At 40.0% G+C, this 22,372-nt stretch overlaps 1 protein-coding gene across 2 annotated transcripts in view; it reads left to right on the plus strand.

The window, feature by feature from the left end:
* The window catches only part of GRIN2A (glutamate ionotropic receptor NMDA type subunit 2A), a 999,861-nt gene extending 984,699 nt beyond the window's left edge, over positions 1 to 15,162 (plus strand). For both annotated transcript variants that reach the window (XM_073647750.1, XM_073647748.1), the window contains 2 exons: positions 6,096 to 6,334; positions 8,782 to 15,162. In XM_073647750.1, the coding sequence (XP_073503851.1) occupies positions 6,096 to 6,334; positions 8,782 to 10,569 (2,027 nt within the window). In that variant the 3' untranslated portion in view covers positions 10,570 to 15,162. The remainder of the gene's footprint in view (positions 1 to 6,095; positions 6,335 to 8,781) is intronic.
* Positions 15,163 to 22,372: the final 7,210 nt, after the last annotated feature.

Below are 22,372 nucleotides of genomic sequence, written 5' to 3' on the forward strand. Positions count from 1 at the left end.
GCTAAAATGCGATGTGCCTACCCGGTGGAATTCAACTCTGCACATGTTGCAGCGACTGTGGCAGCACCGACAAGCCCTGGTGCAATACGTTCTGATGTATAGCCTGGGCCAACGAGATTCAGAGATGGGGCAAATCACGCTGGAGGAGTGGTCTCAGATCAGGGACCTCTGCACCCTTCTGCACAGTTTTGAAATGGCGACGAAGATGTTTAGTGCTGACGATGCCATTATCAGCATGACTATTCCGGTGATTTACATGCTGGAGCACATGTTAAACAGAATTCGGAGTCAGGTGGTGGCACAAGAGGAGGTGGAGGAAGTAGAGGAGGAGGAGTTGTATGCGGAAGGGCTAACATCTGCAAGGTCCAGACGGTCGGCAGCACCAAGGCGGCAGGCATGTGAGGGTGGGGGAGATGATTTTGCCAGGGCCCATGGTAGCAGCCAAACTAGTGAGGAAGGTGCAGGAGCCCAGGAAGAAGTGGAGGACGAACTGATGGAAGACTCATCAGATGAGGGAGACCTTGATCACATTTCTGTTGTGCGAGGTTGGGGGGAGAGGACAGAGGAAGGAAGCATGATTGTTACCTCGCCACCAACACAACAGGGACTTGGTACTCCTGGATGCGCAAGACACATGAGTGCCTTCTTGCTGCACTACCTGCAACATGACCACTCAAACCGTAACAGAACCACAGTATCTGCTGGTAACATCAATTTTGCGGAATCATTTCACCACTTTTTTAGCCCATCCTTTGCAAGGCCACAGGAGACAAGAAGTCTGACACATAGTCAACGCCTAGAGACGATGGTACAGGAGTATCTCCAAGTAAACATTGAAGCCACGACTGTGTCACTGGACCCTTGCTCTTTTTGGGCTTCCAATCTGGATAAATGGCCGGAGCTAGCCACTTATGCCTTGGAGATCTTGTCATGCCCCGCAGCCAGCGTTCTGTCTGAACGTGTGTTCAGCGCTGCTGGTGGTGTGCTGACAGATAAGCGCACGCGGCTCTCCACTGATAATGTAGACAGACTCACGTTCATAAAGATGAACAAATCATGGATCCGAAACGACTTTTCTACCCCTGTGTCATCCTGGGGAGAGTAAAAGCTTGATGATTGGTTAAAATCACCCTACCAACCGTTTTAAGCTTTCAAATTACTAATCATGTTTATCTGTATCTTGACTGGAAAATAATTTGGGCTTTGTAGCATTGTGCAGCACTGATCCTATTAGGCCATCTATAATAAGCTTCACCAGATTTAAAATTAAAAATAATTTTTAGCTGCATCTAGCCCGGAAAATAATTTTGGGGCTCCGAGATGCGCAAGACACATAAGTGCCTTCTTGCTGCACTACCTGCAGCATGACCCTCATATTGTCAGAATTCAAAGTAATCATGACTACTGGGTTGCCACACTCTTAGATCCCCCAAACTTTTCGATCAACCTTTTCATTTTAATAAAGACCAAAAAAATGGTCATTTTTGAAATTATAAGCATTAGCAGGTTGTTAGAAACTGAAATCAAACAGTTTTCAACTCAAAACTTTATTCTAGGTGATGTTACATTTTCACATAGGACCCCTTGTTCGAATGGAGCTTCTGAACTCTCTCGTCCATTGAATTTGTCAGGTTTTGGATGGTTTCTGCTTCAATTGTTTTGCATGAGGACAGAATACCCTCCCAGAGCTGTTGCTTAGATGTGAACTGCCTCCCGCCATCATAGACACTCCTTTTAATGATGCTCCAAAGGTTCTGAATGGGGTAGAGGTCAGGGGAGCATGGGGGTCACACCATAAGTTTGTCCCCTTTTATGCCCATATCAGCCAGAGATGCAGATGTTTTATGTGCAGCATGAGATGGTGCATTATCATGCAGAAAAATGATCTTGCTGTGAAATACACGGTTCTTCTTCTTGAACCATGGCAGGAAGTGCTGTTTGAGAAAATCCACATACATTATGGAGTTCATCTTTAGCGCCTTCAGGGATCCTAAAGGGGCCGACAATCTCTCTCCCCATGATTCCAGCCCAAAACATTACTCCACCTCCTCCTTGTTGGCGCTGTAGCCGTGTTTGCGTGGGGTGTCCATCAACCAGCCATCCTCCACTCCATTCATCTGGACCATCGAGCGCTGCACGGCACTCATCCGTGAACAAAACAGTTTTGAAATTAGTCTTCATGTAATGTTTGGCCCACTGGAGCCGTTTCTGCTTGTGTGAAGTGGATAGAGGAGGTCGACAGGATGGCGTATGCACAGCTGCAAACCTCTGAAGGACCCTGCATCTTGTTGTTCGGGGGACGTTGGAGGCACAAGCAGCTTCAAAAACTTGTCTGCTGCTATGACAAGGCTTTTTTGCCGCTGCTCTTTCAATCTGACGTAATTGCCTGTAGGAAAGAGTCCTCAATTTGCCCTTATCAGCACGCACACGTGTGTACTGTGAATCAGCTACATACTTCTTGATTGCCAAGACACTTCATCCTGATCATCGCACAATGTTGATTGTAGTCATGCCTTGACCTAAACACTCCACAATTTGTTGCTTCTCAGCAGCCGACACATCCTTTTTCTTTCCCATTTTGGCAGAAAATGTAGGCTGCTTAATAATGTGAGAGAGCCTTCTTAAGTAGTCTTGCCTTTCATTGGACACACCTGCCAAACTAATTAGCACAGGTGTCTGCAATTGCTTACAGTGATATAAAGAGCCCTGACACACATCACCATCAATGAGTTTAACTGACAAACAAACAAATTCTTCCCTTATCACTCCTAAACACTTTTTGCATAATAATTTGGAACGCGGTGTACATGTGCTTTTCCACAAAACACCAGTGGTTCACGTAGTGAATCTTACAGTTCTAACTTGCCAACCGTGGTCTGTATGGAATTGTTCAATAAAGGGCCCAAAATTAAGATAACATAGATGGGAGAGGTCTCTATGAATAGGAATTCCTAAGTATTTGATACCCTGTGAGGGCCAGGCAAAGGGAAAGTTGGACTGGATGGAATCCTATATGGATTTAGGGAGGGAGACATCGAGGGCCTCAGACTTCGCTGCATTGATTTTAAAATTTTACCATGTAACAAAGTGATCTATTTCAGCCATAACAGCAGGGATGGATATATGTGATTGAGTGATATATACTAGGACATCATCAGCAAATAGAGAGCACTTGTACTCGGTGCCTCCCACCTCAATCCACCTAATATTGGGGTTATGGCGAATTGATGAGAGCAGGTGCTCCGTCACTAGGATGTATAAGAGAGGGGACAGAGGACATCCCTGCCTTGTCCCATTGGTGATTGTGAAAGGTGATGAAAATGTTCTGGCGCACCCCCTGGGCCTTGGGACACCCGGAGCCGGACCCTTTTTGGTGGATGCTGGTGGTTGTAGTCTTCGTGGCGGCGATCCGGTTCCGTGGCTCAGGGCGGTCAAACCAGTGGCGGAACTATTTATGTGGTTTTGATGTTTAAATGTCCGACTACGCCACCCGTGGATTGCGGTCAGAGTGAACCGCCGCTACAGGGCAGACCGCTAAGGCTGGTGTTGTGGGTGCAGCAGAGCGTAGCATAACTCCCCACGGGAGGAGTATAGCCTCAGGGCAGTGTATGCGGAGGATGGGGGTGATGGTGCAGGGCAGCAGCAGTAACGACACGGAGTCAGTGATGCAGTTCAGGGCCTTTACTCACAGTTCTTATTATCCAGACCACGTCTGCAGGTAACGGCTGCCCACGTCGTACTGTGCTCACCAGGTGAGGGGCTCAGACAACTCCCAGATAACTTTGGAGTGCTTCACAGGACCCCCTTTGTGTGTCCTTTGTCTGGCCTTTCTTACCAACACTTCTGTCCGGCTGCCTCGGGCCTCCTCTTGGTAAACTTGGTGCCAGTTTCCCTGACCCTATGTGGCTCCTTCCTAGCGGGTGGAGCAAGGGGCTGCGCCACATAAAATGTCAGAGCCTCCGGTTTCTAGCTGAGGGTCGTTTCCTGCCTCCACTAGTTCGGGGACCGGTCTCCCCCTTTGGCCTGACCCCTCCACGCAGGTGGATTCGGGCGTGCGGTGGCGACTCGCCCGTCCGCACCCCTGGGATCCCTTCATTCCTCGTTCCTGGAGCCTTCTCCGCTCCTCTTCCTTCCTTCTCCCTCTTGCAGGCCTGGGCCTCTGTTACTAGGCCCGCCTCCGGAGCAGAGCTCATGCAGAGCCCCTGCTCCCTGCCACTTCTGCTCAGACTTCTCTGCACTGAACTAAGATGGTGCCCACCTTTTATACTCCCTTCTCAATGCACCCAGGAACTGCTTCCTCCCTGCTCCTGCACTGCAGGGTTCCCCTTCCTCAGTGTTCCCTCCCCCCACTCCAGCCAGGGACAGGGACTGTCGTGCCCATCTCAGGGGCATATTGGTCGCCCTGCCCCACGGCAATGTGGTGTAATGCATGCAGGTGTCGGGTCCTGATCCACACTCCATCCTTATCTGAGAGTGAGATATCACACCTCTGGGTGAGGTGCAATACGTCTGTAGCAACCGAGCCCTCGGTGCTACAGTTCCATTTATCTTCAGCCTAGGTGACGTATTGTGATACAGGGCCGTGATTTTGGCTATAAAAGGGTCCCCTAGACCCCTACCCCAAGCTTTTTAAGAGAATCATATATGGCGTGCCAGGAGACTCTATGGAATGCTTTCTCAGCATCCAACGAGAGTATCTACTTACAAATTTTTAACTGCATCTAGCCCAGGAAATACTTTGTGCCTAGTAGCAGTGTCTGCTAGTCAGCGGATTATCCCGGCTGTTAAGCAAGCTACACCACCTGTAGTTTGGACACTTAATTTTTTCAAAGGAAATGCTTGGGGACCACGGGATACTCAGTGAAGAGCATCAGGAGGCACCCCAAGGCATAGGGGCTGGGACTGGCACTAGGATGCCTTGCGGTGGACAGCCGAGCTCGATCCTTATAAAAGCTTTTTAACTGCAGCAGCTTTAGTGGACGCTACTGGAGCTGGAATTACGCGGCTGCTGGCATGAGACTTGCCCTCCAATAGATCCTTGTAAATGGATTTAAAGTGTATTCATTCAAATTAGAGGGACAATTTAAATTAAAAAGCTTAGAGCTGCCTCCACCACAGGGGGGCTCTCTCGACCCACCAGCGGACAGGCACCAGTATTGGGAGAGGGGGGCTGGCCGTCAGGGTTCACCGCGGCTCTGGCACAAACCCGGCGACACGGAGGTGGCACGGGCAGGAGCGGACTGGCCGTCTCGGCTTCTCACTTTTTGGATTTTAGAAGGGCATGACATGCCTATATCTGTGTCTCCCCCTCCTTTTACTCCTCCACCTCTTTTCTTTTCGCATGACTATATGTACTTGTCACTTTTCCATGTGTTAGTTGTGTCTTCTGAGCAGTTTGTCAGCTTTTGGACACCTTTGAAGGTGTTTTCTATGTGTTTCTATGTGTTTTTGTTTGCCTGCCATTGGTTTTAACGGTGTTCGAAGGTGTTCGACGAACAGTTCGACGAACAGTTCGGCGAACACACGGGTGTTCGACGAACCGAACCGAATTCGAACACTACGGGGGTGGCTCAACACTAATTGTGACCACATTTTTTGCTTCATTTTTTTTTTTTTTTTTTTCCTCCTCTAAGACCTAGGTGCGTCTTATGGTCCGGTGCGTCTTATAGTCCGAAAAATACGGTAATTCATTCCAGCAAAATATCCACCCCAATGTGCCTTCTTTTGTAATAAAGACCCCAGTGGTGCTGCAACCCCGGCAAAAAATAAAGTTTATACCTTCCTAATCAGTACCTTCATCATTTTGGCACCAATAAAGTTCAAAGTGACACTCACAGGAGATCCAGGGCACCATGTTTCTAAATAATTATCTTCCACCTTATCTAAAATATATAAAAAGTTGTCTATGCTTTATGACTTATACAAGTACTGTGGCCTATTTTATTTTCAGTGAAAATGTTAAAATGTTATAAACTTTTGACAGCTACTTTAGAAGAAGCTAAAGAGATTAGTATTCCTGCTAAATGTCAAATATTTGATTGTAACGCAATTCTATGCAGAGGAAACTCAATAAACAATAATTTTGTGTTACTTAGGTGAAATGGAAGAACTGGAAACGTTGTGGCTTACTGGCATTTGCCACAGTGAGAAAAATGAAGTTATGAGCAGCCAGTTGGATATTGACAATATGGCCGGTGTCTTCTACATGCTCGCAGCTGCCATGGGCTTGAGTCTTATAATTTTCGTATGGGAACATTTATTCTACTGGAAACTCAGATACTGTTTTACAGGTGTTTGTTCAGGAAAACCAGGACTGCTATTTTCAACAAGTAGGGTAAGTCCTAAAACTGTTTTATAATCATAATAATAGTCATATTATATAAAATATAACCAGGTTTTGCGATTGACATTGAAGTTTTCATTCTTTTATCATTCAGTCAGCAGATTGAAGATGTTATAATTTAAAATTTTCAAAAATCTGAAAAGACTCATTAGAGTTAGATTTGGACAATAATCTAATGTGCAAAGGGGCTATCCACTGTCCCTCGAGAGTAGGTGTGGGGGCTAAAGAGGATCTGGCAAGTTGTATTTCAGCATGCCTCATCCTTTTTTCCTTTTGAATGTAATCTGTAGCTAGAACTGTCAGGATTATGTCTTTTTTTCACACTTCCTTCTAAAATAAAAATGCACGCTCGAAAAATGTGTATGTTTCTGGCGGAGTCTGCAGAAATAGCTGTCAGCCAGACATACGTTTGGTTGACAGCTTTCTCATGTGTATGGCTAGCTAGACAAATTGGAAAAAATTGATATATATACAGTCATATGAAAAAGTTTGGGCACCCCTATTAATCTTAAGCTTAATGTTTTATAAAAATTGGTGTTTTTGCAACCGCTATTTCAGTTTGATATATGTAATAACTGTTGGACACAGTAATGTTTCTGCCTTGAAATGAGGTTTATTGTACTAACAGAAAATGTGCAATCTGCATTCAAACAAAATTTGACAGGTGCATAAGTATGGGCACCTCACCAGAAAAGTGACATTAATATTTAGTAGATCCTCCTTTTGCAAAAATAACAGCCTCTAGTCGCTTCCTGTAGCTTTTAATGAGTTCCTGGATCCTGGATGGAGGTATTTTTGACCATTCCTCTTTACCAAACAATTCCAGTTCAGTAAAGTTTGATGGTCGCCGAGCATGGACAGCCCTCTTCAAATGATCCCACAGATGTTCAATGATATTCAGGTCTGGAGACTGGGATGGCCATTCCAGAACATTCTAATTGTTCCTCTGCATGAATGCCTGAGTAGATTTGGAGCGGTGTTTTGGATCATTGTCTTGCTGAAAGATCCATCCCCTGCGTAACATTAACTTTATCACTGATTCTTGAATATTATTGTCAAGAATCTGCTGATACTGAGTGGAATCCATGCATCCCTCAACTTTAACAAAATTCCCGGTGCCGTCATTGGCCACACAGCCCCAAAGCATGATGGAACCTCCACCAAATTTTACTGTGGGTAGCAAGTGTTTTTCTTGGAATGCTGTGTTTTTTTGCCGCCATGCATAACGCCTTTTTGTATGACAAAACAACTCAATCTTGGTTTCATCAGTCCACAGGACCTTCTTCCAAAATGAAATTGGCATCTCCAAATGGGCTTTTGCATACCTCAGCCGACTCTGTTTGTGGCGTGCTTGCAGAAACGGCTTCTTTCGCATCACTCTTCCATACAGCTTCTAATTGTGCAAAGTGCGTTGTATAGTTGACCGATGCACAGTGACACCATCTGCAGCAAGTTGATGCTGCAGCTCTCTGGAGGTGGTCTGAGGATTGTCCTTGACTGATCTCACCATTCTTCTTCTCAGCCTTTCTGATGTTTTTCTTGGCCTGCCACTTCTGGCCTTAACAAGAACTGTCCCTGTGTTCTTCCATTTCATTACTATGTTCCTCACAGTGGAAACTGACAGGTTAAATCTCTGATACAGCTTTTTATATCCTTCCCCTGAACAACTGTGTTGAATAATCTTTGTTTTCAGATCATTTGACAGTTGTTTTGAGGAGCCCATGATGCCACTCTTCAGAGGAGATTCAAACAGGAGAACAACTTGCAAGGGGCCACTTTAAGTAGCTTTTCTCATGATTGCATACACCTGGCTATGAAGTTCAAAGCTCAATTAAGTTACAAAACCAAAAAAAGTGCTTTAGTAAGTCAGTAAAAAGTAGGTAGGAGTATTTAAAACAAGAAAATGATAAGGGTGCCCATACTTATGCACCTGACAAATTTTGTTTGAATGCAGATTGCACATTTTCTGTTAGTACAATAAACCTCATTTCAAGGCAGAAACATTACTGTGTCCAACAGTTATTACATATATCAAACTGAAATAGCTGTTGCAAAAACACCAATTTTTATAAAACATTAAGCTTAAGATTAATAGGGGTGCCCAAACTTTTTCATATAACTGTATATATATATATATATATACATATATATATATATATATATATATATATTTTGTAGCAAACTGTTTGTTAGGGGTTATATAGAAATTATTGTAGAACAATAGCTCGAAATCCTACTGTTGTGCAACAGTTTCAATGACAATTTATAATCTACCAGGTGACAATTTGCATTAATGTTTAGATACTTGTGTCATAGTCTATTGTAGAATCCTATGAACATTCTTACCTCCCTATCATCATTAATTAGCAAAAATTAGTTAATTAGTTTATGTGGCGTATAGTAAGTAAAAATAATATGTTGTTGCATATGTCTTCTAGGGCATTTACAGCTGCATTCATGGAGTGCACATAGAGGAGAAAAGAAAATCATCAGATTTCAGCTTTACTGCTTCCCAAACCAATATGTTGAAATTACTGAGATCTTCTAAGAACATGGCTAATTTGACAAATTTAAACTCTTCTCAATGCAATTCACCAAAAAGGGCATCCGATTATATTCAAAGAAGTTCTCTGCTGATGGACATTGTTCTAGACAAAGGAAACTTAATCTATTCAGATAACAGGCCATTCCCACAAAAAGAGATTTATGCAGAAAATGCACATGACCTCACAATATTAGCAAGTAATCGCCATAAAGACAACCTCAACAATTATGTATTCCAGGGTCAACATCCACTCACACTTAATGAATCTAATCCTAACACAATTGAGGTTGCTGTCAGTGCAGAACCAAAGGTGAATTCTAGGCCAAGGCAACTTTGGAAGAAGTCAGTGGAAACTTTGAGGCAAAATCAAGGTTCAATCAATGAAAATGAAACCGATGAGCCTAAATTGTCAAGTAAGAACCAACGCTTCCTTCCAGAAGACGGTCATTTTTCCGATGCTTCTGACACATCAAGTAGAGCAACCTGCCATGTAGACCATGAAAATAATAGCAAACATCACAAAAGTAAAGACAACTTAAAAAAGCGATCTGTTTCAAAATACCCTAGAGATTGTAGCGAGGTTGAGTTGTCCTACTTAAAAACAAAACAGGGCTCCACTCGTGATAAAATTTACACAATTGATGGTGACAAGGAACCAAATTTCTTGATCGAGCAGCCCCAATATGTTGAAAATGCCCCTGTTCAAGAGGAAGGAAGTTATCCAGAAGTGTACCAAGATCACAATGACAATTATAGAAAGTCCGAACCTTCTCTACATGGGAATAGGACTCCAATACATAATGAAGATAGTCTTCCAAATAATGACATACAATACAAGCTGTTTAGTAAGCACTATGGTTTAAAAGAAAAAAATGCATCTATGACTGAAGTTAATGACAGATATAGGCAAAATTCTACACATTGCAGAAGCTGTCTTTCAAATGTTCCTAGTTATACTGGTCACTACTCTGCTGCCAGGTCCCCCTATAAGTGTGATGATTGCCTCCATATAGGAAATCTATATGATATTGATGAAGATCAAATGCTACATGAGGCTCCCAACTCTATGCATTCTGAAGATGTTTATGAGCACAACTGGATTGATAATAATGCTCTACAATTTCAGAAGAAGAACAAGTTGCGGATTAACAGGCAGCATTCTTGTGACAATGTAAATAAGCCCCGAGAGTCCGAATCTGGAAGGCCATCCCGTAGTATAAGTTTAAAAGATAAGGAACGATATCTAGAAGAAAGTCCCTTTGCTAATATTCTTATTGTCCCCCATGAAAAACTATTGGGAAACAAGATTCCCCTTTTTACACAATCTTTAAAGGAAACAAAGAGGAGCAAGTCACTTTATCCTGACATTACTACCGATAACCCATTTCTGCATTCTTTTTATGAGAACCAAAAACTGAGTCATGGACGGAGCTCCTCGGACATATATAAACAATCCTCAACATCAAAATCAAGAAACGATAACTATTTAAGATCATCAATTAAATCCACTACTTCATACTCCTCAAGGGATGGACGAATACCCAACGACATATGTGTTTCAGAGTATGTTATGCCTTATGTCTCAAGCAAGAATAGTCTGTACCCAACTCCAAGGGTTGTAAATTCCTGCAGCAATAGACGTGTATTTAAGAAAATGCCTAGCATTGAATCAGATGTTTAAAATGTTTTTATGTATGTATGCACCCCATGTTACATTAAAGCCTGAAAATATAGTGTAGCTGCCAACACTTCAGAGGCAATCCATCATAGAGTAATAATTTAGAGGAGCCGTGATGGTTTCTGCTTACATTCATTTCTGTAGGGCTTCCAGGTTTACTTAAAAAACATTAGTTTTTATTACTGGATTTGCCCAATTTAATTTTAAGCTGTCGGCAGACATGGACAGTTGAAATGTGATGGACTAATGATACCTGTCTCCCAAAAGAAGACAAGCTATCACTTACTTGTGTTCGAAATGGTGACCTAATTATATCTAAAAAACATACAAAATCAGTAGAAACCCTCAACGTACATAAGAAGTAACATACTAATATCCTAGATAATTGTTTGCTGAAAGCATTGGATAAAATAAGCCATGAGAAAGAACGATACAGCCTGATTTAATATCAGCAGCTATAATTTGATGTACCTTGCCATTTACGCCACTAGTACTATACGACACTAGAAAGGACACCATATAATGTTATTTGTCATCTAATCTTTTTACTAGCAATTGAAGCAATATCGTATGCATGTAGTTTGGCACAAAAGTGTTTTATGTAAGAATGCATTTGCACAGTCACAAGGGGATAAGTAAAATCAACTTTTACATATTGATCCTAATAAAAAAAAAACCTGTGTTTTAAGTCTATCGACCGTAATCTGCAGATAATGAGGACTTGAAGAAGACTGAAGCAGTTTGCCTTTTCCTTTAAAGTTATGTTCACAAGCATTGCTCTGGAAATGACTACATGTCGATGTCAATATCTTGATTTCCATATTATAGAAAGCCATGATTAATTTACCATCAAATCTTTTTTTTTTGTTTGTTTTAGTATTCATCATCATTTCAGATTATTATGTAATAAAATGATCAAAGAAATGTTCCATGCCAGTGTCATTTGCCACAATTTCAACTTCACAAAGTAGTCTAGGATCTCACAAGTATTCCAAACTGGTACCTTATGTATATATTTGTATATATATACTTGTATAGAATGCTGAAACACCTACCACAATTGTAAATATATTGGTTCAGTGCATAGCTATATATACTGTATATAGATATCAGTACAAATGTAGCACAATATGGTGCATTTACTTGAGTGTAAGAATTTACCATTAATGCCGAAATTAACCTCTTGAACTTCATTCTCTTTTTTGGAATCCTTTTTTTTGCTTTTCATATTTTATTATCATTTCATCTGACTCGTTTATTGTTCCTCACATTTCTTGGTGCATGATAGTTTGCTATTATTGCATGTCTTCATGTAAACTATACAAGAAGTTAAGGTACAGTTAGAAATCAAAATTACAAAAAAATATTGTTTTTGCTACCCGAGGTTTTTTTTTACAAGATTTATCAAAAAAATGATTTGCAAAAAAACTAAATGCCCAAATATATACATTTCAAAATATTTGATCTGAAAATGGGTGATTCTTACAGAATATTAATAGTGACTGTTTTAAGGCTGCTCCTGGAATAGCATAAGAAAAAAATAAACTCTTGCAGGTACCGAGGTTGCATGTAAGTCTATATCTAAACGCACATTTTTTGAAAAGCGTTCACTGTGGGTTGAATAGTATATTTATAACTATAAGAATATATATAGAAAATGTATTTTTGTTATATTCCATTTGCTTTTAATCAATGTTTGTCGCTATTCTCTCATTAAAACACACAGGGACAGAAAATATGAAATATATTGGACATTCTGTAGGCACTAACTAACTAATTTTATTAATTTTTACAAATGTCCAAGGGTGGACACAGATAGACAAAGCCTTTGTGAATAGATTGATTTATGGAGGCCCTTGCTTTACAAAGGCTGATCTAAGAGCATCTCCATACACACAGGATAAGAAAGTAAAAGGCAGCTCACCTGAAGACATTGGATACCAATTGCACTTTGTAGTACTGGAAAATCCAGGAAGAAGCAAAATCCTGCAAAAGGATCCTTATTAATGGGAATCTGTCAGCAAGTTTTTGCTATGTAATCTGAGGACAGCATGAAATAGGGGTTAAAACACAGATTTCAATGATGTGTAACTTATCAAGCTGTGTGCTGTTGTTTCTTATGATGAAGGTTTTATCACTAGGACATTATCATTACTGTGACTGGCTCCCTCGTGAGCAATAGTCCAACTCAGCCCACTCCTGTGATAAGCAGATCACTGTTAATAAACATGTAAATACAGAGCCTGGTGTGGGCGCGGTTAGCTTCCTCAGCTCTGCTGCATTGCTAAATCTAAAAACTCTGATTTATCAGAATAGTTGCACCCAGTAAACTAAGTGAGGTAGCAAAAACCCTGCTGACAGATTCCCTTTAAGGAAATGACTAAAGACTGTGTCTGAAAGGCATCTGCTTTTTTTCCTATGGTGTTGGATGAATTTTTTTTCTATATTTTAATGTTGCAATAAAAGTGATGTTTTTTAGGATCCTTTTATTGGATTTTGCTTCTTCATCTCAATTAATTTACTTCTACTTATTTATTTGAAAGCACTCTAATTAGCAATATAACGCTTCTGGCTGCTTTTAACACAGTAGTGGTCCCGCGAATCTAGTGAGCAGCTGCACATATAGGAAACCTGTCCATGAACAATGTGAAAAATGTGTTAGTCTAGTAATATAACTGATGGGTTCACAGAAATTGAATGTAGACAAATAATCAAAATTTAAAGAAAGTAAATTGGGCATTTTTAAAACAAACTCTCATTAGCTTTACACTCTTGCATGCGTTAAAAAACTCGAGAAAAACTAATGCAGTCATGGGTTTTCGCAGCCAATCACATCCGTTTATATAACTTACTTATTAGATTTGATTTTTTTTTTTTAGGATTCACCGCATTTTTTCTTAGGAATGAGACAGTGCTGTTTAGAAAATTAAAACTTTTTTGTTCACATGTAAAACTTGTAGCCATTACAAAAAAGGAAAACTAATCCATCCTTCAGAGAGTTTTATGTCTACATCTACATTTTCTTACCAACCTCTATGACTGCATGCATGTGTGCATGAAGCCAGTTTGGCATGAATTATGGAAACATAAATTACAAATAACATACCCACAATTTTTCACAATAATTCAACCCTCCTTAGCAATAAAGTGGTAAAATGATTTATAAAGATGGAGTATAAGGTACCTGTATATTAAATGCTGTGTATAAATTTTGGTTTGGATATTGACAATTAGTTCATTCGGAATTATTGACATCATTAAACTTCTAACATAGTTATTAAAGGAGTTGTCCAGGATGTAAAAAAAAATAGTCAAAGAATCAAAGAACTGCGGGACTTACATGAGCATGTGATTAAGTTTTGAGTTATATTGATAAGTCAGCAGTAAGAACGGTCAACATTTTGGTCTATCCTAGATCTTAGTCATTTCCTGTTTCCTGAAATATGAGAAATATGCGAAGGCTGAAAGATGAATGATAAAACATTTGACAGCAGGAAATATGCAAAAATGTAAAAAAAAATTCCATATCTTTTAAATCTCCTTCTTCTCCAGCATTGACAGTCTGCAGTGATGATGGTATTTATATACACATGACCGCTGCAACCAGTCTCATGCCGGACATGCAACCATAAATGCTAAGGTCAGTGACTGACTGCAGTTGACCACATGGATGGTTACTGTAGCAAAGTAAATATAGACTGGGGAGGGCCACCAGAGTAGCAGTGCAGAACAGATATTATTTACTTGGATATTTTATCATTTATTTTTTAAAATCCTGGACAAAACTTTAATTCAGTCATTGATCGTGAATGATCTCATAGATGACATTGGTGGATTTCAGTTTACTTGCAATATGCTTTTCTCAACAATGTTGCTGGTTCTTACTCTATTCAGGGCTCATTCTCTTAGCATTTATGGCTTTTTTATTCTATCCATGAAGATATTTCAAATTTCAAAAAAAGCAGTGGAAAACATTTTCATAAGCCAATATTTATCCCCCAGGGTTTTTGCTGACTCACTATGGTTCCATTTACATGGGTACCAACCCCTCGGTGTACTACAAAATAACTTTTTTGCATGAAAAACATCATGACCTATAGTTTTTGTTAGCTCAATCGTGGGCGCTGCAGATATCAGAAACTCGACAAAGCAACAGCAAGAAAGTTAAAATCATTGACATCTCTAGTGTTACTGTAATGACCAAGTTCAAAGAAACCTCCAATTCTGGATTCTTCACTCCTTAAGATACTAATACACCTTCAGATAGTTTATTTGGCCAATAGCTATCCATCCTGCCTCACCCAAAATAATTAATGTTAACGTTTACGGATCACTATCTTCCATGACATCGTGAGTCGGAGAAGAGTCTGCAGGACCAAATACTAGCAAATATTCCAACTTTATTTAAATATGTATGGGGGTCTTTATTAGTGATGAGCAAGCATGCTCGTTACTCGTCATTTACGAGCATGCTCTGGTGTTTTCCGAGTATCTTCAGCGTGCTCGGGTGTTATGTTTTTGTCAATCTGTGTGCATGATTTGCGACTGCTTTATGGCTTTTATACATGTGAGGAATGTCTGTTTCTTAGACATTACTCACATGTATTAAAGCTGTCAAACAGTCACAAATCATGCACACAGATTGACTAAAACATAACACCCGAGCACGCTGAAGATACTCGGCGAGCACCCGAGCATGCTCGCCGAAAGGGTTAACAGAACATACTCGCTCTTCACTAGTCTTTATATGTCTTCTTGATCATTTCTGATTGTGGTATCTAAGGGGGCTTAAATAACTTTTTTGCCCTCATTCCTGAATATAGCTAAATGAGTTTTATGTACATTAAAAGATAACACTTTTTTTTACCCAAACATAGATAACAAAAATTAACACAACATAAAATCTTGGTTTTCCTGCAACTTCCAGAACCTATAAAATAGCAAGAATGGTACTATTGTTGAGTAGTTAAAGGGGTTGTATCATCTTATTAACTGGGAAAAAAATCAAAATTTCTTCTAGAAACAAGCGACTTTGCAATTTACTGCTAATCAAATATCTACTTTTGATTTAATAGTGTACAGCTTGTTGCCAAAGTTACCAGCCATATCTTAGGCAAGAAGCATGAACTTTGCAAGCTGTTTGCTGATCCGACCAAACTTATTGTCCCTGTGCTCCCCAGATCCTGCAGAGGCAAAAGTTCCTCTTATAGAAGAATTGGATACACAGTTTTGGCCAACGGCAAAACAGAAACTAGCACATTTAAGTGGGCGACTGCAGGAATGAAGAGCCTTTGGATTCCAAATAGTTTTTTATTAACCAGCGCCTTTCTCAAGGTATAGAAACCAAGTGCATAAGGTAAATAATTAATTTGTATACCTTGAGAAAGGCACCAGTTTCCATTTTGCCATTATACATCTGGAAGAACATTTTCCTCAAGCCACAGGGCAGCAGCAGGGGCATTCCATGCTTTTATTAAAAATAAAAAAAACATTAGATTTTTGCAATGTACTAAAAAACTATTTTATTTAATGATAATGTATATTATTATAATAATAATAATAATAATAACAATACATTATATTATAAAAAATAATATCTAAGTTTTAAAATGATGTTATACAAAATATAATTTGTGTAATGAAATCTTGTAGAGCTACATTAAAAAGTTGGATGTTGTAATGCAGTCATTCAAAAACCAAACAAATCGTGAGTTCAATAAAGGTTGTAAAAGGGAGAACCCTGACAAACTAATTTTAACCTGTTTATGGAATGTGGGACAACACAAGAGCAGTTTTTGGCTGTATATTAAAATTCCATGACGGAAAAATGCAAATTAAGATTCCTATGAGTAGAAAAAAGTGATTATGATTAATTTAGGAATCACTGTACTAAAGAAAAGTCTCACTTTTTCCCTCTGCTAGGATTAATTCTAGTTTTTAAAAGAGGAACGTACCCATAAAATGCTACATGGAATAAGCCCTCATGTTGTATTCTCATGATTAAAAATTCAACTTGCAAAATGGATGCCAATGAAACTTAAGGCTGGGGCTACATGGCGGCAGCAATTCTCGGAAAAGTCACGCAACAAAAAACATTGCGCAACTTGTTTGCAACTTGCTGTCTTGCAACTATTTTAGAACTGTAATTTGTTGTAAATCAAACAGTCAAGACAACTCGTATTCATGTAGCAGTTGCATGCGACTTGCATTGAAGTCAATGGTAAGCGAGTTGCATGCGATTTGCTACCGGTGACAAAAAATACAACACGTCTGGAAACATTCATGACCCATGTCGCAACCACAGTAGGTCGCAGGTTGCAATGCAACTGTAATCTCAATGCCGAGTGACACATGTCACCATGTAGCCCCAGCTGATTCTGATAAATCTGGATTGATTTTACTTGTATGTCCTAAAATCTATGCTTCTATGTAGCATCAATGTTGTGTATATATATTTATTGTAGCCCCTTGCTAATGATTACTCAGGGCTGTATAGTAATTTCGTATTCCTTTTCTTTTTAATTTTGCTTTTAATTCAATTCCTACATTTTTCATGTACAGAGCACAGTGGACTTCTGCTTCATCTAATGTGAATATTTGTGACATAGCTAGGATTTTACCATCCATTGAAGTCACAGATTTTATGTAGTCTATTACGGAATGCCAGATCATTTATTTGCATGGTATTAAATTTCTTCCATTTTGTTTACTATCTTCTTTTTTTATAGCAGCATCTACTGTGTATGATCATGAAGCATCAATAGCTATATTAAAAGAATAATTTATAACACATCCAGAACATATTCTATATAATCTGTGTTAGGTTGGGCACTAACTCCTTCCTCTTAGTATTATTCTATACTTGTAAACACAAAAGGTTATTATTATTATTATTATCATTAATTAGATAATGTAATTTTGCCCACTGAATTCACAAATCGATTATTGTTTATTACCATATTTTATAATAAACAGTTTGCAAACATGTAAAAAGTTTTATAGTGTTTGTGTAAAATGGTGCCTTTTCTAGAAGAAATGAGGTAACTAATCTGTAACAGCCAGAGGCATGGTGGAAAACTGACTGTGGTGCATGAGGAGCGGAAAGACCCCAATGTCACATAGAAAGATGGCAGAATTACAAGTGTCACATATTAGGTGTGCATGACCTGGTACCCCTTTAAAAAAGAACTTCATTAGATGAATCACAATATTATATCTCCAGCTTTTTTCCCAAGGCTGCTGTGGTTTGTTATCATTGTGGGGCAATTTATGTTTAACCATGTGCCGAGTGGAATGCTGCCAAAGTTGGCAGACCATGCAGCTGCTTTGTGACCTTTGAGCCGGGGGTGGGTTGCTGTAATAGGCTTTGTGAGCCAGGGGATTAGGCAATTTCTACAATTTCTACATTTGAATACACCGGTGGCACAGGGCATTGTCGGCCAGTAGATCGCGCCTGCTGTGCGGAGCTTCAGTTTACACACAGCACGGACCAGAGCAGCACTTCAGTCTACACACAGCATGGAGCAGAGCAGCACTTCAGTCTACACACAGCACGGACCAGAGCAGCACTTCAGTCTACACATAGCATGGACCAGAGCAGCACTTCAGCCTCCACATAGCACGGACCAGAGCAGCATTTCAGTCTACACACAGCACGGACCAGAACAACACTTCGGTCTACACACAGCACAGACCAGAGCAGCACTTCAGTCTGCACATAGCATGGACCAGAACAGCACTTCAGTCTACACATAGCACGGACCAGAGCAGCACTTCAGTCTACACACAGCACGGACCAGAGCAGCACTTCAGTCTACACATGGCACGGACCAGAGCAGCACTTCAGTCTACACACAGCACGGACCAGAGCAGCACTTCAGTCTACACACAGCACAGACCAGAGCAGCACATCATGTGAATGGGGTTAGGTGAGAATTTTTTTTGTTATTGTGTCATTTTTTTCTGAGGGAAGGAGGTGCATCATAATGTAATGGAGGGGGGGTTCTATGGGGGCATTATATTGCATTGGTGGGGATTATGGAGGCATCATGCAATATTGACAGACAGAGGCAGCCTCACACTGTATTGAAGGTATTGTGGGGGCATCATACTGTATTGGGAGATACTGAAGCAGTCTTATGGTGTATTGGGGTCAAGGTTGGACTTCATAATGTGTGTGAGGGGCATCAAACTGTGTGGGAGAAAGTACTTTGCTTGAGATGGGTACTGTAGCTGCAAAAAATGGGGGAATTCACTATGAGGACATCATACTATGTGAAGGATTTCTTTACGGGCATCATACAGTGTAGAGGAGCATCATGAGGGAATTGTACTGCTGTGTGGACACCGCATGTGCCGAAGCAAGCAGGTAAGTAGAGGATTATTTGGGGGGGTATTTAGCATTGTTGCCAAATTATATCACACTTTATCTATGTCAGAGTTATATTTATATGGCCTATGTTGTGGATCCAGTTTCAATGTACGGAGTGTGTTAAAAATGTGGATTAATTTGTATATCATCAGCTTTACATCTGTATTACAAAGAGCCTGCCCTACAAATTTACTGTTTCTTATAAGTAGCATTGATCAGTGAAATTAATGCAATATTGATGACATTTGGTTGTATAGTGGACTTTCTGGGGTTGATAGAAACAATGCCAACAAACAGAGAATGGGTGTATTTAAAATATAATACACAACCCTTCAATCCCACTTCGCTCGATTGCCAAAGTTTAGGGAATCTCCACCAGTGTCTGCTTATCATGTGAACATTAAGGCCATAATTTGACTATATGGCGCAAGTGAATGATATACAGCACATGATCTCTGCAGGAAATAAGCAGAGACAAATGGGGAACTTGTGTGTTATATTATCTTGCCTTGCGGTTAAAAAGTTTGTACTGATAAACGAAAAAAAACATTACATTCAAGACAATGTACATTTATATTTCAAGTCTACTGGGAGCCAAACTGTATTATTAGGTAACAGATCATCTGTTTTATTCTGTGCAAAGAAAAATAAAACGAGATCCGCAATGTATTTATTAGAAATGCTTGAATGTGAAACACAAATCAAACTTCTCTGCATTGGGCCGCATAGTCATAATGAATGTAAATATGGAGTACCATTGCCATAGTCATTGGTTCATGGGATGCCTTAATACCATTGTCCTAGGCTATCTTTTGTATCACAACTCAGCCCAAAAGCCTGAATGGGGCTGTACTACATAACCAAGAGTGGTGTAGTTTCTAGGATAAAGAAAAAAAACATCCTTTTACATCTCATCATTTAATTGATGAACCATTCAGCATCCATTGTATGCTAAACTGGCTCTATCATGATAAATTAACTGAAGATCTGAATAAAATATTGTTTTTAGTTTTTATTTCTCATCTATGCTTTGGAGATATTAAAGTCCTGATCATCATTATTGGCACCCATGAGGTTTAAGTACATAATGTGGAATATCTCCTGAATAAAATGAATCAAGTGAAACAATTTTTTGTGTAGAGCACCCGTGTTAAATACAAAAGAGCAAATGATAAACAATAATGTAAAGCTAAAACAATGGGAGGGAAATATAGAAAAACCAAAAGCTTGCTGTGTCACTGGTATTGGCACCCTTTACATTAATTTAGTATGGAAACACATGTTGACTTGCCAGTGGTAAATTAGAAAAGAGATTAATTGTCGGTGCCCATGTAACATAAATTAGACAATGAATGATGACTTCAATGTTTTAAAAAACCACATGGTAGGTGTTACACACACAACGCTAGCTTCAGATAGGGCGAGACGGGTTTCATGAATTAGTTGCAATCCTGCGGGAACCGTTACTTAGGGCGACCAGAGGCTGCAGCTTCTCTCAGGCACACGATAGATTCAGTTGCTGAACAGACACATCTGACAAGAGTCTTTTTCAACAGTTTAACAATGGAATTTAATCTGAATCACAGCCAGTGCAATTCAGGGATATTACAGCAACAATCTTCATTACAGTATAGTCTAATAAAGCAGGCACAGTAACTTCAGTCTCTTCAGTAGCATAATTCAGCACAGATTAGATCTCTTAGCAGCACACTTCTATGCATACACAACCACAAGTTTTTCCTTCACAAGGATTCAATAGTACACAGCATTTTTTATCCTGCATGGAGATGTAGGGGGGAGGGTTTGATGAGGGAGAAGATCCCTATGACATGATTCCTTCCAGTCCTTACCTTTCTGCCCGATAATACTCCACACTGTTAGCTCAGGGAGTCTATCTGACCTGTGTTTAGATTCCCTCCTGACCTGAATTCTGTTTCCTTGTCTTCTGTGAGATACAGATCACACACCACCTTTCTCTTCGGCTCCAGCCAGACAGTAAGTAACTTCCCCACAATCCCCCTGGGGCTCTGCTAAACACTCCCTGTCTCCTGTGACTGTGTTGACCCCTCTAGTTGTTGAATGCTTCTGGAGCACATCACTTCCTGTCTCCTGTGCTTGTGTTACTTCTAATAGTTGCTGGATTCTTTAGAAGCAACAGCACATGTCACATAGGCCCTGTTCCTCTGTCACAATGGTGAAAACAATGGAACTGTCTGAGGACATCAGAACTGCAATTATTAGCAAACACAAGACTTCCAAAGGTTATAAGGCCATCTCCGAAGACCTTGGTATCCCAGTTTCAACAGTGTGCAATGTTATTAAGAAGTTTGTCCAGCATGGAACCATCAAGAACCAACCTGGGCGTGGGGGAAAGATGAAAATTGACAAGAGATGTCTTTGAAGGTTGGTGCAAATGGTGAAAAAACACCATGTCAAACATCCGAAGATCTGAAGGCCAACTTGGAACCGTCTGGGGCCATGGTTTCAACAAGTAGCATACACCGCACACTAAACCAAGCACAGCTTCATGGGCGAAGGCCAAGGAAGAAACCATTGGTAATGAAAAAACATAAAAAGGAAAGACTGATCTTTGCCATAGAGTACATTGACAAGCCACAATCCTTTTGTGAAAATGTTCAGTGGACAGGTAAAAGAAAAATAGAGCTTTTTGGCAATTCAAAGCAACGGTTTGTTTACAGATGGCGCAATGAAGCTTATAAGGAAAAGAACACCTTATCAACAGTTAAGCATGGTGGAGGATCCATAGTGCTGTGGGGTTGCATCTGGTGCTGGAAGCCTTGACCATATGACAGGAATCATGAAATCAGAGAATTACCAAGAGATTTTAGAGCGAACTGTCCCTCCTAGTGTAAGAAAACTTGATTTGAGTCGAAGATTATGGGTCCTCCATCAAGACAATGACCCAAAGCACGCATCCAAAAATACACAGGAATGGTTGAAAAAGAAAAAATTGACTTTTTAAAATGACCAGCAATGAGTCCTGTTCTCAATCCCATTAAAAATCTTTGGGGTGAGCTTAAATCTGCCATTGGGTAAAAGAACCCTGCAAACATTAAAGAGCTTGAACATACTGCAAATGAAGAGCGGAAGAAAATTCCAGCTGAGAAGTGCAAGAAGCTTATAGATGGCTACAAGAAACGATTGGCATTTATCATCAATGCCAAAGGGGGTGCAACCAAGTATTAATTAGGGGTGCCTTTATTGCTGCACATGCTGTTTATTCTGTTTCTGCTTTGAAATTGCAACATGTAAGTTGAAAAACAATGTTTTATTGTTGTATTACTTTGGAGTAATTAAAAAAAAATCATGAGGATATAACTTTGATACATTTCCATTTATTTCTGAAGATATTGTACAGTCTATGAAAAAATGAAGGGCTGCCAATAATGGTGAGCAGCACTGTTGCTTGTAAAG

This window comes from Phyllobates terribilis, unplaced genomic scaffold, assembly GCF_046119375.1.
Source record: "Phyllobates terribilis strain yellow unplaced genomic scaffold, ASM4611937v1 Scaffold_9__5_contigs__length_417890890, whole genome shotgun sequence".
Classification (NCBI taxonomy): Eukaryota; Metazoa; Chordata; class Amphibia; order Anura; family Dendrobatidae; genus Phyllobates; species Phyllobates terribilis.